At 39.0% G+C, this 16,139-nt stretch overlaps 1 protein-coding gene across 2 annotated transcripts in view; it reads right to left on the minus strand.

Moving 5' to 3' along the window:
* TENT2 (terminal nucleotidyltransferase 2) overlaps positions 1–16,139 on the minus strand; it is a 72,394-nt gene that overhangs the window by 22,873 nt on the left and 33,382 nt on the right. For both annotated transcript variants that reach the window (XM_026649127.2, XM_026649128.2), the window contains exons 10-11: positions 15,355–15,483; positions 10,975–11,018 (exon numbers count right to left, since the gene is read on the minus strand). In XM_026649127.2, the coding sequence (XP_026504912.1) occupies positions 10,975–11,018; positions 15,355–15,483 (173 nt within the window). The remainder of the gene's footprint in view (positions 1–10,974; positions 11,019–15,354; positions 15,484–16,139) is intronic.

A 16,139-nucleotide genomic window follows, 5' to 3' on the forward strand; every position in this document is an offset into this window, starting at 1 on the left:
GGCATCACCAGGGTAAATATTTTAGCCAAGAAGAAAGCACAAACATACACAGGAAAAAAAAATAAAGGATGGGTGAAAAAATATCAGATACCATTATCACTAGAATTTTTTTTTAAGTTGGCAACCAAAGCTTAAGAAGACAAGTATTTAGGAAAGCTAAGTTCATAGACAACTTACTCATAATATAGACATCCTAAATGTTATAATAATCAAATAACTGATGGAATTTTTGGGTATATCTATTGTGCCTGCTTCTTCACTAAATTTACTGCTTACCAGCAATCACACAGGCACCAGCATAGCAAATATGAAAAAGACTTCTCCTGTGACAAGCTGGAAATGCACCACATTCAAAAGATCCAAAAATGCCAGCCACTATTCTCGGCCCATAAGAACAATTCTTAAACTTTCTGAAACAGAAGCCCTGTTTTCTAATTTCTGCTTGTCACAGTGAATGTTTTTTTTAAATAATCTTTTGAAAACTGAAATCAGGTTTTTAAAATATATATACTATTTTTAAAATAAGCCTGTTTGAAATTTAATTTGAATTCATGACAACCTATTATCTTTTTATCGTAATCTAGTATCGTCTAAATAAAAGATATGTTGAACTAATGAATCCTAATATATTTTAACTAATAAGTTAAGGGGGCTTATCTAAAAAAAAACAGCAGCAAGAGGAAAACATTTAACTAAATTTGGAGGTCAAGCTTTATAAATATGGCACAATGTATCATGTATTGTATTACCTATTTTCAGGTTTAATGACGTGAATACTGCTATTTATTTTTTTCACCAAATGCCAGTACTTTGTTGTGCCTTAGTTGTTGAATAAATGTATGTTAAACTAGCTATATAATTGCCTAAATAAATGTGTATAGTTATAGCGTGTGCTCCTGTTTTAGCAAGAAGTACTACCAAAACTAGTCTAAAAGCTGCATTTAGCTGTACAGTAAATAAATCAAGTCACTATGTTTTAATGGTTATACCAATGAGAATGAAATTTTCATTTGGAAAATAACTAAAATATACAAATGGTTAACATGATTTTCCACTTGCTGATTTAGTGATTTAAATCAAAGAAATTTATCATCAATCCACCCTCATTCCTCCAAAAAACCAAACTGCATATCACGTATTTGACATTACTGCCAGGAAAATGTTTAAGAACTTTGAGGATACTCCCACACCTCCATAAGGTTTCCCAGGACCTCCAAGGGCTGCTGATCACCAGTTGACAAAGTTAATCAGGCAAAATACCACTCTTTAAATAGATAACTGGTGTGAGCTTGCAAATTCTTTAGGGCTGAAATTCATTATTCCAGCTTTATGCATTGATTGAAGAGCTAACAAGTGTCCAAGGATGGTAGCTCCCACAACTAAAACAAGCTGTTTCACTGACAGAGTAATGGAGATTAAGGACTACTTCAAAGCTTTTATATAATGTATAAGATAGCACACACTAGCTTTAGCTTTTGCAGGTCATGAATTCATATAATGAAAAGTAACGTGCACGTGCAAGAATTCCTTCCTCCCACTTCTCCCTTTGTAATTAAATAATTTTTCTTCTGACAGGTTTTAAACAAAAAACATTCCTTATGTGAATACTAGGCAGCTAAAAAGACAGTTACCTTTTTCTGTAACTGGTGTTCTTTGAGATGTGTTGCTCATGTCCATTCAACTTAGGTGTGTGTGCTCACCACATGCACCGGTTCCGGAAGTTTTTTCCTCCGCAGTATCTGTAGGGGACCGGATCTGGTGCCCCTTGGAGTGGTGCACGTATGCAGCGGCATATAGGGCACTGCCCGCCCCCTCCACTCTCAGTTCCTTCTTGCCAAAAACTCCGACAGTGGGGAAGGAGGGCGGGTTGTGGAATGGACATGAGCAACACATCTCAAATAACACCAGTTGCAGAAAAAGGTAACTGTCTTTTCTTCTTCGAGTGATTGCTCACGTCCATTCAACTTAGGTGACTCCCAGCAGTACCCCTGGAGGCAGGTAAGGAGTTCACGGACTTGTAGATTGCAATATAGCTCTGCCAGACCCAGCATCGTCCCTGGCCTGCTGTGTGATGGCACTGTGGGCCATGAACGTGTGTACCAAGAACCACGCCATAGCTTTACAGTTGTCCTGGATCGGAATGTGTGCCAGGAAGGCCGCCAAGGATGCCTGCGCTCTAGTTGAGTGGGCTCTGACGATCAGTGACAGAGGGACTCACGCTAACACATAGCGGGTCTGAATGCAAGAGGTAATCCAATTAGAAATCCTTTGCGTGGACACGGGGAGGCCCTTCATCCTATCAGCTGTAGAGATGAAAAGCTGAGTCGACTTACGGAAAGATTTTGTACGATCTAGGTAGAAAGCTAGTGCCCTTCCTATGTCCAAAGCGTGAAGGCGCCTCTTTTCACTAGTCTCATGGGGCTTAGGGCATAAGACCGGAAGAAAGATGTCCTGGCTCATGTGGAAAGTGGACACCATCTTGGGAAGGAAAGCCGGGTGGGGCCGGAGCTGGACCTTGTCCTTACAGAAGGCCACGTACGGCAGTGCTGAGGTGAGGGCTCACAGCTCGGATACTTGCCACACCGACGTCACCGCCGGAGCTAGACCTTGTCCATACAGAAGGTTGTATGGCAGTTCTGAGGTCAGGGGCTTGCAGCTCGGAGACTTGCCGATGTCACCGCCACCAGGAAAGCTACCTTTCATGATAGATGAGATAGGGAGCATGAGGCCAAAGGCTCAAAGGGCAGACCGTGAGCCTGGACAGAACCAAGTTGAGATCTCACTGAGGGACCAGGGACCAGACTTGAGGAAACAGCCTCTCGAGGTTTCTAAGGAACCTGACCATCATGTCATAGGAAAATGCAGTCTGCCCCTGGATTGGCGGATGAAAGGCCGAAATGGCCACCCTGATGGAGGAGTGCGCCAGGTCCTGGTTCCTTAAATGAAGCAGGTAGTCTAAGATCGACTGCACCAAAGAATGCGAAGGGGAGATGTCCCGTTCAGCCATCCAGTGGGAGAACCTCATCCACTTTGCCAGGTAGGTCTGCCTAGTCAAGGGCTTTCTACTCTCGAGAAGGACCCCATCCGAACAGGCCCGTTCATCCAGGTTCAGCCTCGCAACATCCACGCTGTGAGGTGGAGGGATGCGAGGTTGGGGTGCAAAAGTTGGCCGTGATCCTGTGACAGCAGGTCCAGTCAGTTCGGCAGGGGCCAGGGAGGGATCTAGGACAAGAGCAGAGAGGCTTGAGGTGCGGGTCGCTGGTAACCAGGTGCAGACCTCTGGAGGCACGCACCCCCCAGCAGGCGTTTCGGAGTCGGCGCCCAGAATCTCCACGGCACCAGTACCGCTCCAGGGACAGGTCAAGGGACCAATAGTACCATTCTCCGGACCATCGCCAATCCCTCAGGGCAGCATCACTGCGTGGCTACATCTTCATGATACCAAGCCCGCTCTAGTTCCCGATCCTGCTCCACATCCCGGTACCACTCGTTAAACGTGAGGCATAGATTGCCGGCCCGGTGCCGTCGCGGATCTGCTGAGCGCCGCTGGTCACCGAGGCCCCGATCTAGACACTCATCGAGGTCAGCCAGATCCAACTCCAGGAGGGGCGACTGGTACCGACTGGGACAAAGCCACCAATCGGCCCCCATCTTGGTCACAGGGGAGCGACCACTCGGGCTCTGGCTCAGGTTCAGAGCAAGGTTCCCTAGCAGTGGGACAGGCTCCAGCCAGGCCCGTAGTATAGGGACACTTCTATGAAAGAATCATTACAAGCACCTTCTTGAATATTTAGCCTAAATTATATCTTAAAGGATTTATGGCTCAAAAGGCTAAATAGTATTTAAATTCTGAGATATGCTGCAGATAAGATAATATGGATATAATCTATTATGTAGCCTTGAAAAGACTATGATTTAGACTCAGGGCTGATCTACACTAGAAAATCAGGTTGGTTTAATTAAGTTGGTCAGAGGTGTAAAAAATCCACACCCCAGAGCAGCATTGCTAAGCTGACTAAAGTCCTCATGTAGACAGCGCTAGGTCGACGGAAGAATTCTTCCGTCGGCCTAGCTACCACCTCTCGGGTAAGTGGATTACCAACACCAACTGCAGAATCCCTCCCATCAGTGTAGGTAGCGTCTACACTGAAGCACTGCAGTGGTGCAGCTATGCTGCTGTAATGTTTTAAGTATAGACAAGCTCTGAATGATCCTGAAATTTTGCATCCAAGTTGTCATCTTCTGGGTTTATTCTTTGCATTCTAGGGGGAAAATGTTCCTCTAGCTTGCATAAACACTGAAACATTTGGTGCTGACTGGATGAAACTGAATCATCTTGTTTTTGGGGGCAATGACTCCTTTCAATTTCCATTGTTTTGCTGGTGGTTCAATTTCAGTGAACAAAATATCTTTTTAGTTTGCTAAAGTGTTTTTAGAGAACGTAATCCTGTGACAGAGAGGTGCTGATTTGTCAAGTGCTGAAGCTCAATGTTAAGTTTCCTAGGCACAGGAGTGTTACACAGCTAGAGTATGTTTTCCTAATGTTTAGCCACTGAATGTTAGGGAAAACAAACTCCTCCAGCTTATCATTTTAAAACACCTCTTCCCTTGCCCTCCCTTTGGAAACTTCCTTTATTTAGGGCTCAACTGGAAGCTCAAAAGTTATAGTCAGTGATGCTGCTGTGCAATAAAGAATTCCAACAGACTGAAACTTAAGTAGGATCTCCCTATCTTTAGTGAGTTTCTCACTGCAGGCAACAAAAAAGTGGAATGTGCCCACATAAAGCAGAGTGGTGCTTATCTATTTCTTCCACGGGCTTGGTGCAGAGTACCAATTAGTGCATAGATGAAGCTGTAGGGAGTTAGTCACTCTTTTTTACTAGAATATCGATTGGCTGTTACACATTATGATTTGGAAGTTATATACATGATCTAATATTGTAATAGACTAAATAGACAAGAGACTAATCAAGAAATTTAAACAGGTAATATGCTTGAAAAAGTATTTTGTACACAGAGCTATTAACAAGAGTGCCAATATAAACAATCAATTCTACAAACCAACAATATAGCAACCAAGTGAGTTTTGTATCACATTTGTAGAATATTAACAAAACCATATATTATATGGTACCATTACAGTAAGATAGTACAATGCTTACTATTATCTAATAGGATAACCAATGCAATTTTCTGTAATTATGGTGGCACTGATATTGACCTATACTTAAGGTTGCATTATGACATCTGCAGTAGTAGGGGGGATTATATCCCTTTATGTTTGAAAATAGTCTGTATCAACAAGCTCTCAACACGTACAGTAACAACTGAATTTTCAATAAAGTTACAAATATATCTACCTATTAGCTTAGAATTGAATATAAGTTAAAGTGTCTCTCTTTAGAAATGTAAACTTCCAGTCCCACCTTTTCTTCATCTCCCTCTAGCTTACAAATTTCTTTGCTGTCACATTTCTAAATTCACATCCAAATAGCTAAATCTCCAACATAACATAGCATTCAAAAAATGATGATTGTTCATTATAACTGTTTCAATTTAACATAAGAATGGCCATACTGGGTCAGAACAAAGGCCCATTCAGCCCAGTATCCGGTCTTCATAAAGTTGGCCAACACAAGTGTCTTCTTCATAGAACAGATAACTTGTAGGGAATGAACAGAACAGGTAATCATCAAGTGATCCATCCCCTGTCGCCCATTCCCAGCTTCTGGCAAATAGAGACTAGGGACATCATCCCTGCCTGTCCTGGCTAATAGCCATTGATGGACCTATCCTCCATGAACTTATCTATTTCTTTTTTGAACCCTGTTATAGTCTTGGCCTTCACAACATCCTCTGGCAAGGAGTTCCACAGGTTGACTGTGGAAGTATGAAAAAATACTTCCGTTTGTTTTAAACCTGATGCTTATTAATTTCATGTGGTGACCCCTAGTTCTTGTGTTATGAGAAGGAATAAATAACACTTCCTCATTTACTTTCTCCTCACCAGTCATGATTTTATAGACCTCTATCATATCCCCCCTTAGTCATCTCTTTTCCAACCTGAAAAGTCCCAGTCTTATTAATCTCTCCTCATATGGCAGCTGTTCCATACCCCTAATCATTTTTGTTGCCCTCTTCTGAACCTTTTGCAATATATCTTTTTTGAGATGGGGCACATCTGTATGCAGTATTCAAGATGCGGGCGTGCCATGGATTTATACAGTGGCAATATGATATTTTCTGTCTTATTATCTATCATTTTCCTAATGATTCCCAACGTTCTGTTAGCTTTTTTGACTGCCACTGCACATTGAGTGGATGCTTTCAGAGAATTATCCATGATGACTCCAAGATCTCATTCTTGAGTGGTAACAGCTAATTTAGACCCCATCATTTTATATGTATAGTTGGGATTATGCTTTCCAATGTGCATTACCTTGCATTTATCAACACTGAATTTCGTCTGCCATTTTGTTGCCCAGTCACCCCGTTTTGAGAGATCCTTTTGTAGCTCTTCGCAGTGTGCCTGGGACTTAACTATATTGAGCAATTTTGTATTATCTGCAAATTTTGCCACCTCCGTGTTACCCCCTTTTTCCAGATCATTTATGAATATATTGAACAGAACCGGACCCAGTACAGACCGCTGGGGGACACCACTCTCTCCACCTCTCTCCATTCTGAAAACTGACTTCCTACCCTTTGTTTCCTATCTTTTAACCAGTTACCAATCCATGAGAGAACCTTCCCTTTTATCCCATGTCTGCTTACTTTGCTTAAAAGCCTTTGGTGAGTAATATATATTCCCATTCTACATGTCTTATTGGAAGGGAACACAAACCTCCACCCAACACTCAACACAGCTAGTTACTCAAAAGCAACACACACAAGGAAACTCTGGCCATGTAATTTTCCTTTAAAAATCTACAATTTGACATTATCAGCATAGAATCTAGCAGTCTTCGAGTGTCTTCCCTCACATACCTTTTCAAAGGGTGGAGCTGGAAGGAGGGAGGAAAATACAAAGTAGCCACTAATAGATGCCTCATTCAGAGGCAAATAAACTCCTTTAATCTGCACTGGGTCTGGCATTGTAAGAGGCAGCTTCAGGGCTGCTCTAATTTATGCATCTGACTACAGCCCAGAAGAGGCTGTCTGCCAGCCTGGAAGCACCAGAACACAACTTCACACGTGATATGACCCAGCATTCCTCCGAAACTCAGGAGGTACAAATGTCAGCTCTCTGCCAGCTGCAAACTCCCCTGTGACAATTAATTCCACAGGTGGGCAGATCTGGTTGCTCTCCAGCCCCTCTGCACTGTCACAACACTAAAGGGGCTAGACTGAAGCAGAAAATCTGGCCTTTATTACTTCCTATTCAAAACACTTATTTCCGCATATGTTACCTATTATCTGCAATTTAGATTAGACATTTCTCAAAGTCCTACAAGTATTTTCAGGACAAGTTAAAGCTGTGTATTTGATTCTGAATAACTGGAATGGTGTAGGTTTGTATTGAAAGGGAACAAATTGCATTGGTAAACAGTATCAGAATGTGGAGATGTATATTGTTCTGTGGGACTGTGACCACAAGTAATATATGTGAGTTTCTTTGGACGCTGATGTTTCTATAACTAGCACATTTCTTATGTTTTTAGTGGGTCTGTCAAACTTTAAAAAATTAATCGTGATTAATTGCGACATTAAAAAAGTAATCGCGATTAATCACCATTTTAATCGCACTGTTAAACAATAGAATACCATTTATTTAAATTTTTTGGATGTTTTCTACATTTTCAAATATGTTTTCAATTACAACACAAAATACAAAGTTTACAGTGCTCACTTTATATTATTTTTATTACAAATATTTGCACTGTAAAAAGAGAAACCAAAGAAATAGTATTTTTCAATTGATCTCGTACTAGTACTGTAGTGCAATCTCTTTATCATGAAAGTGTAACTTATAAAATGTAGAATTTTTTACATAATTGCACTTAAAAACAAAACAATGTAAAACTTCAGAGCCTACAAGTCCACTCAATCCTACTTCTTGTTCAGCCAATCGCAAAGACAAACTAGTTTGTTTATATTTACAGGAGATAATGCTGCCCTCTTCTTATTTACAACATCATCTGAAAGTGATAACAGTTGTTTCCATGGCACTGTTGTAGCTGGCATTGCAAGATATTTACATGCCAGATATGCTAAACATTTGTATGCCCCTTCATTTCATGCCCCGCTAACATTTCATGCCCCACAGCGGCTGGAGCACCGGGCCCTTTAAATCACCGCTGGGGAAGCCGGTCCAGTCCAGCAAGACGTACCGGACCTAACCCGATATAACGCGGTCTCACCTATAAGGTGGTGAGATTTTTTGGCTCCCGAGGACCGCGTTATATCGGGGTAAAGATGTATTTCTTGTTTATCTTTTTTGCAAATATTTGTAATAAAAATATTATAAAGTGAGCACTGTACACTTTGTATTCTGTTATAATTGAAATCAATATATTTGAAAATGTAGAAAAACATCCAAAAATATTTATAATAAATTTCAATTGGTATTCTATTATTAAACAGTGCAATTAAAACTGCGATTAATCCCAACTAATTTTTTAATCGAGTTAATTAACTCATGTTAATCACTTGAGTAAACTGTGATTAATTGACAGCCCTAGTTTTTAGTGATTACATTAATGTGAAATGCACTTGAGCATCTTGAGTTAAAGTTTTTTGTAGGGTGTTCCTCATTTTCATTCTAAATTTGTAGTTTATCCAATGTGTAGGAGTTACAATTTTCAGATCAATAGTTGAATACTTAAGTAACTACATTCTTGGTGGAGAAGGTGGAGCCAGCAATATACTACAGTCTGCTAGAAAATTGCAAGAAGCCAACATTTTTATCATTTTAATACAAGATTTTGATTAGAATATTATTACATCTTATGGTACTATGTAGTCATAAATTAATCCCAAAAGAGTAAATGTAATGGCTATTAACCATATAATACCTACACTGCCACCGCAAATACAAGTGCCTATCTGTGAAATTGCTGTCACTCAAACATAGGTTAAAAAGAATCTACAATGCCTTCAGATTAAAACAGAAATTCCCACAGTATGTTTTCCTAGGAAAGTTCTACTGCTTTGGCAAGTCCACAATGTGAACACCTGCATTTTGTGAGAGTTCAAATAAACCCTAGAAACACTGGGGGTGAGGTAATATCTTTTATTGGATCAACTTCTATTGGGGAGACAGACAAGCTTACACAGAGCTCTTCACATCTGTGTAAGCTCAATAGTTTGCCTCTGTCACGAACAGAAGCTGGTCCAAAAAGATATTACCTCACTCACCTTGTCTCTCTAATATCCTGGAACCAACATAGCTATGACAACACTGCATTATAGAAACATGTTCAAATGATTTTTTACGAGGAACAAATTGTAGGAGTCGTGACACTCAAAAATATATGCTGAACAAAGGACAACTAAATTTCACATGAATTGCAATATTTATGACATAAAATGTTGACCTGAATGCAAGTTCAGTTATATTTAAAATACACAGACTATTATATTTTCAAAAAATAAGAAGTAATTTCAGATGTAATGCAATACCAAAAAAGTGAATCTTGAGAGAAGAGATGTAAAGATATAAAAGTATAGTATTTTTCTAAAGAATAAAAACACAATGTAAAAATAAAATATACCTTTAAAGACTAAATTGTAGCTACCGAGTCAGCAGGGTCAATGGAATTGCAAATTCTGAGTTTTGTATTCTATTTCAAAGTTTTTCTTGTTAATATTAACTGTGTGTAATGGCTTACATTGGACTACTGTGAATAAAAACTGCTATATGAGAGCTGGATATTATTATTTCTCCCTGCTGTAGAGAGTCAGCAATTTTAACTCTCCTGCTGTCAGTGTGTGATGGTAGCAAGCATGGGTCTCTGAAGGGTTGATTCAGCACAATCTGGACAGCTAACTGTCATTAACAGTAACATCATAAAGCATAAAGAGACCAAGAGAAGAGACTGAGTGGAGTTATAGGAAATATGAGAGAGAAATGAGGAGCAAAGAATATGAAGGCACAGATGGAGGAGAAAAGTCAGATGTTAGGGAGAAATATGAAAAAAGTGATACACAGGAAGAAGAAAACAGAATAAGGAAGGAATAAGGAATGTGTCTGAACAACTTAAATACAGAGTATAGCCACTCAACAACTTCCTTTTCTTTTCCAATTGAATATCTGTAAAAGGGCAGGAAGCATTCAGTCAAAGAGCCACCAGTTAAGGCCCTGATCCTACAAAGAGATCCAATAGCATGGACTCTTATGCCCAGTAGTCCCATAGGAAATCAGTATGACACTGCCTGGGCATACCAGTAAGTGTCCACACACACACACCCACACCCACCCTTGACGGAATTGAAGCCTAAAGTCATGGGAAGGTCACGCACAATCCTCCATATTAAATATGCAAGGTTTGACCTCTGCTGGTCTAAAAATTTGATCAAATGGAGGATCCAAGTGACTCAACAGCTAGGCAGTTGGCTCTCTCCCTGGCCTTTCCTGCTGCTGACAGACAACAAGAATAAAAGCACTGCTGGAAGGAGTATTAAGAAATAGCAAGCGGAATGTTACACCAGACTAATATATGCAACTGATAAATTTTCAGCACAGTACATGGTCAATTAGGTGTGCAGCTCCTATTAACAACAATACAGCACATTGTCTGATCCTGTGTTGAAAACTGATCTTGTATGCAACTGAAACGGTTTATACTAAAAAAGGAATTATCATAATCAGCAGATAACCTTTCTGCACACAAATGAAATGGCATTGAGTGTTCCAATGACCATAAGCTATATTTAATTTTACCCAATGCTGATTTAAGTATTCACATTAATATTGTAGATAATCAGTTTTATATACAAAATATGATGTAATAATAATTTATAAGAAACACTTACTGGGTAATTTTTTTGGAGGGATGGAAGGATGGGTTCAGGTAGGGCTATAAAAAAAAAGTTTAAAGTTGCTGTGATTCACATAATTCACAGAAAACAATATTGTATCAGTTACACCAAAGGTGTGGACTGAAAGTCCATGATAGAAGCGTTTACTCTGAATTTCACTTTCATGTACTTTGTGAAATTAAAATTACCTCATAATCTTTATATAATTATTGTATATCTCAGATGAAAATTATTCAGTTAAATGAAAGTGTTATCAACATATTGTTATTTATAGAATAAACATATGAAGACTTCTAGGTCAGCTAGACACTGCATTTTAAAATTCATGTTAATTCGTTATTGTAGGCCAGTATTATTTAGACTCCAAAAAGGATAATCATAGCTTAACTCAAGTACTTGGATCTACCCTAACATGATTATAACATGGCATGGGATGTCTTCCAGATTCTAGATAATACACAGTTCTTCAGATATAAAATCTGCCACGCTATGTCATCAAAAGTAATTAAAAATAAAATAAAATGTCCCACATATCCAGTAGCCACTGCTGACAAAAGCCCTAGAGAGATTATTTTCTGTGCTATTTCCCGCTTTTACTACACAGCTAGCAGTGTCCCAAAGCCACGTGGACATTGGTGATGTTAGTGCACTAACAAATAAATTGGTAATTTTAACTTTCATAAAACCCTGAGGTGGTGGAGCGAGTTGTGTTGCGGGGGTTGGGGAGGGAGGGAAAGAGACAGGACACAAAGAATAAAAATAATGGGGCAAATATTTATGTTCCATATCAGACGGTGTTAAACATAATAGAGAGAGAAAAAAAACCCCACAAAAAACAGTTGAGTTTCCATTTAACGATTTATTATTTATTTATTAATTAGAGCTGCAGATCCGGTAGCTAGCTCCTTGTTGCACTAAAGCTATGATGTCACTCCATCAGCATTTTTTAAAACAGTTCATCTACACCATTCCTTAAGGAGAATGATAACTAAGTTTAGCATCTAGAACTCAAAACTGGGTTTCAGAGGGGAACAATTATTAAGATATCCTTTGTTTTGGGGAACTGAGAATTAGACCTGCAGAATTCTCAGCAATAGGACTTTCATATTTTCAAAAAGAATGCTACAATGACTAATTGAGTTGCTAAGAATAAGATCACAGCTGTTTTAATGCTCAAGGTTTCCTTTGCTTGTGGGCGTTTGGGGATATGAAGGAGCTATCTTATTTCTATGACATCTTGGAGATTTCCCAGCATTCTGTCAGAATGACAGGAAAGGAAGCAAAATCTGAGCCATCTGAGTGCTCAAGATATTTTCATCTGAGTCTACATCATACATCAAGAGTCTAGGGCTATAAAGGGGGGAAATGTTATTGGTCAGTAATCACATTTGCCATTTGAGTTCCTCTTTTCCTACAATACAGTGCAGATGGACCTGTTCGTGTAGGAAGGTTAAAGCTCAAGAAATGTGTGTACCTATAAAATAAACTCAAGCCATAGGTCAAAAAAGATTTCCACAGTAGCATGGTTGGCAAAGAGAAAAAGGAAACAGAACAGAGATTTGATAGTACTAGGGAGGAAAGATGGACTCAATTTTACTGATAAATGAAATATCTGCTTTTCCTTTCTTCCCCTATACCTCCTTACTAGGATTTTTGTAGGTAAAGTATAAAATTAAGAAAGATAAGCTGTTTCCAATAGCCTCCTACCAATGTGTGATCAGCAGTTGTGTGGTAGTAAATCTTGCAGAAATAAAACATTAGGAATACAACCACTACCAGCTGTGCATATATCCAGAGACACATTCCCCCAGCCTTTTTAGCCCAGGAGGTTGATCTAACATAGCTAAAAAGCTCCCAAACTATGGTCTGTGAATTGTTGGTTCTCCTCAAGGAGCTGGCTGATCACATGGTGCTGCTTCTCCAACTAATTTCCAATTGCTTAATAATATTAGGAGATAGCAAAACACACATTAGGTTCCTAATAGTTTCCCACAAACAAATGCAGTGGTTGTCACAGGGATTTTGTGCAATTATCACCTCCTCACAAGTAGTAATTGCAAAATATCTATGTATATAAAAATCTATGAATTTCATTGTATCTCCCTTCCCTACCATTTGTAGAACACTTGTCTTCATAGACTGTAAGCTTTTCAAACCTGACAGCGTGTCTCTGTGGCTTTGCACAACACTTAGTGGAAAAAGTTCCCCAATGTGAACCAGGAACAATTTGGGTGCTACTGTAATACAAATATTAAAATAAAAAAAAAATAAAAAGTGAGGCCCTTGCCTTCAATCTCCAAGTGAGGCAGCCTACTTACACTGAAAGCTTACCACTGACCACATCAAATGGTTTATAACTTTTGGGCCAAATCCGTTTTAAAGACTGCTAAATGGCTTTCATAACTCTATGAAAATATGTTTTCCCCCCTCTTGCACACACTTCAGCTTTCTTATTTTGGAATCTCAGGATCTGAAGGCCCACAGTGGTTTTGATCCTATAACCAAAATGGCCAGGACTGACAAAGACCTCACTGATTAACTTCCCAATTATGTCATTTTTTAAAATAGGCTGCTTCAACCATTTACATCCATTCCACCCAGTCGCACGCAAACAATATAGCCATTTTTTTAAACCTGGAAGGAGCAAGAAACTATTTTGGAAACACTCCACCACCTACCATAAGGTTTCTGAGTCACAAAAAAAAAAAAAAACCGACTTAGCAATATTTTGGCTAGTGACTCCTACCTTCCATAGACATCTCCCCAAAGGAACCTATAGCAGACAACCAGACCAAGAATATACTCATAATAGGACAACACGGACTAACTCTTACATTTGGTGCCTAGATACCATGGTGACTGCTACATTAGGAATATCTACACAGTCTCAGCAGGATAGAATTAAGAGGTAACAATCTAACTGGTCATGGAATGACATATGCCTTTTAAATTGCTATGCTTATAGATGTCTTGCTACAATAATCAGAGCCATCAACCTGGTTAATTGTGTTTTTAGTTAACTTCTGAATTGTTGTAAAAAGCTTGCAGAGAAATCATGGTATCACATGTTCCTTGAGACATTTTAGTAAGTAGTCAGCTATACATTCTAGGCTGGATATCAGACATCCAGGCCAAGAAAATTATGTAAAAGTGAATAAATAGAGCCATGTCTATCTTCCTACTTGCAGGAAAGAAAAACTAAGCAACCTGAAAGGCAGCAAACTGATAAAAGAAAAACTTAAAAATGCACACATAATTTGCAGGTAGAACAGCAAGGGATTTTTGTGGCCAAGAGCTTAGTAGGATTAGAAAAAGGATTGATATTTATATAGATAAGAACATTGAGAGTTACATTAGAAAAGATTAAAAACAAGAATTTGGAAGGAATACAAACCTTCATGCTTCGAGGCATAAATCAGCCTCTAAGTGGCAGAGGCTACACAGAACTTCCTCTGAAGACAAGTTACTCCATAACTGTACACCTTAGAGTTTCTTGCACTGTCCTTCAAAACATCTGCTACTGACCACAGTTGGGACACAGGATACTGAACTAGCTGGACCACTGATTTGATATAGATTCTCTATTACTATGTTCCTAAGCAGGCAGAACAGTTTAGGAGATGATGTAGAGGGATTTCTTTAACATAACAGAGCAATATAAGCATATGGGGGGAGGGATCCAGGAGCATGCAGTTCAATCTTATGCTTACAGAAGCAACCTCTGCGCTGCACCATTCCCCTGAATTTGCAACAAGGAGCCTCAACTCAGCAGCCCTGAGACTTACCAAATACAGACAGAAATTCAATATTTCAATACATAAACTACAAGAAAAGATGAGAGACTATGGACATTTAGGGACCCCAGCAGTTCATGATCACTGGATATACCAGTCCCTTAATGAAAAATCAATAGTAAGGAAGCTCTCATGAACTTAAGCTCTGGTTGCATGAATTCATTGTGCCCCAGTTGTTCAGGTCCTGGGAAATCAGAATACAGAGGAGGCCACCCAATAGCATGCAATCTCCCTTAGGATATCCTGAAGACATTGCTGAACACAAAAATAACCTGAAAGCAGAGCAGTTAACCAAAATCTACCTCTTGTAAAGTGAAAATATTAAGTTGGGCTTGAGTTTATTTTATAGCAATACAAGGTCTTCTAAACACATTTTTATTAAGAATTAGTCTGCCTCCAGAGAACAGGTCCATCCTCACTACATAAGAGGAAGCACTAAGGAAAAAGAATACAAAAATAATTTTCACTTTATCCTCAGCCACTTCTATCAGGTTACTTGAGATCTTAATGTTAAAAAAATGAAAGCTAGGAAAATATTACTTTAAAAAGGGACAATTTCAAAAGCTGAAAACATACTTACTTTGTAAATAGTGCAAAACCATCAACACAAGACTATAGCTGCTTAAAGTACCACGACTGGCATCATTTATGTCATGAAAACTCGCCCACTTCTTAACCACCAGTACTAATGGACGAACTCGATTCTCAACTGTAAGTAAAATAAATACTCATCAAAACAAGCAATTTTTAACTAATTGTCAATGCAAAAGTTTTTATATTCTCTCCAGGTTAACATGACACCACCTACTATACGTTGCGCTCCCCTTTTCCTGCCTATTACAGAATTTCATTAGTTATCCCAGTGCTACTGTCATCTTACCAGAATAGGAAATTGAATTCATGCTTACTTGAAAATTTCCTTTCTTTGAGTAATAAGGCTCACAGATCCATTACAATGGATACTTCAGCCTGGTTGCAGCTGGGGAACAGAATTGGACCCACCAGTCACTGGTAGCAGGGGAATGCCCCGCCTCCTGAAGTTGAGATAACTTCCACAGCTAGGATAATTCAAATCTGTTTTCCTAAATTACAGATGATGTTAAATATACTTTGAAGAAAACAATTTCTCTTATTGCAGAGCATGGTAAATTCCACATAAACAAACCCAAATTCTTGGATGTCAGTCTCAACCCTAGATAATCCATTGTCTCCTAGGTAGGTCTTATAACTTGAAGAAAGGAAATTTTCAGGTAAACATGCATAATTTTTCCTATTCTTCTTTGTGCTAAGGTCCACAGATCCATTACAATGGGATTTTCATAGCAATGTGCCTACAGGGTGGAAAGCAGGATCATCCTTTAAATA

The sequence above is a fragment of the Terrapene carolina genome, unplaced genomic scaffold, assembly GCF_002925995.2.
Source record: "Terrapene carolina triunguis isolate 2854851 unplaced genomic scaffold, T_m_triunguis-2.0 Scaffold69, whole genome shotgun sequence".
In the NCBI taxonomy this organism is placed as follows: Eukaryota; Metazoa; Chordata; order Testudines; family Emydidae; genus Terrapene; species Terrapene triunguis.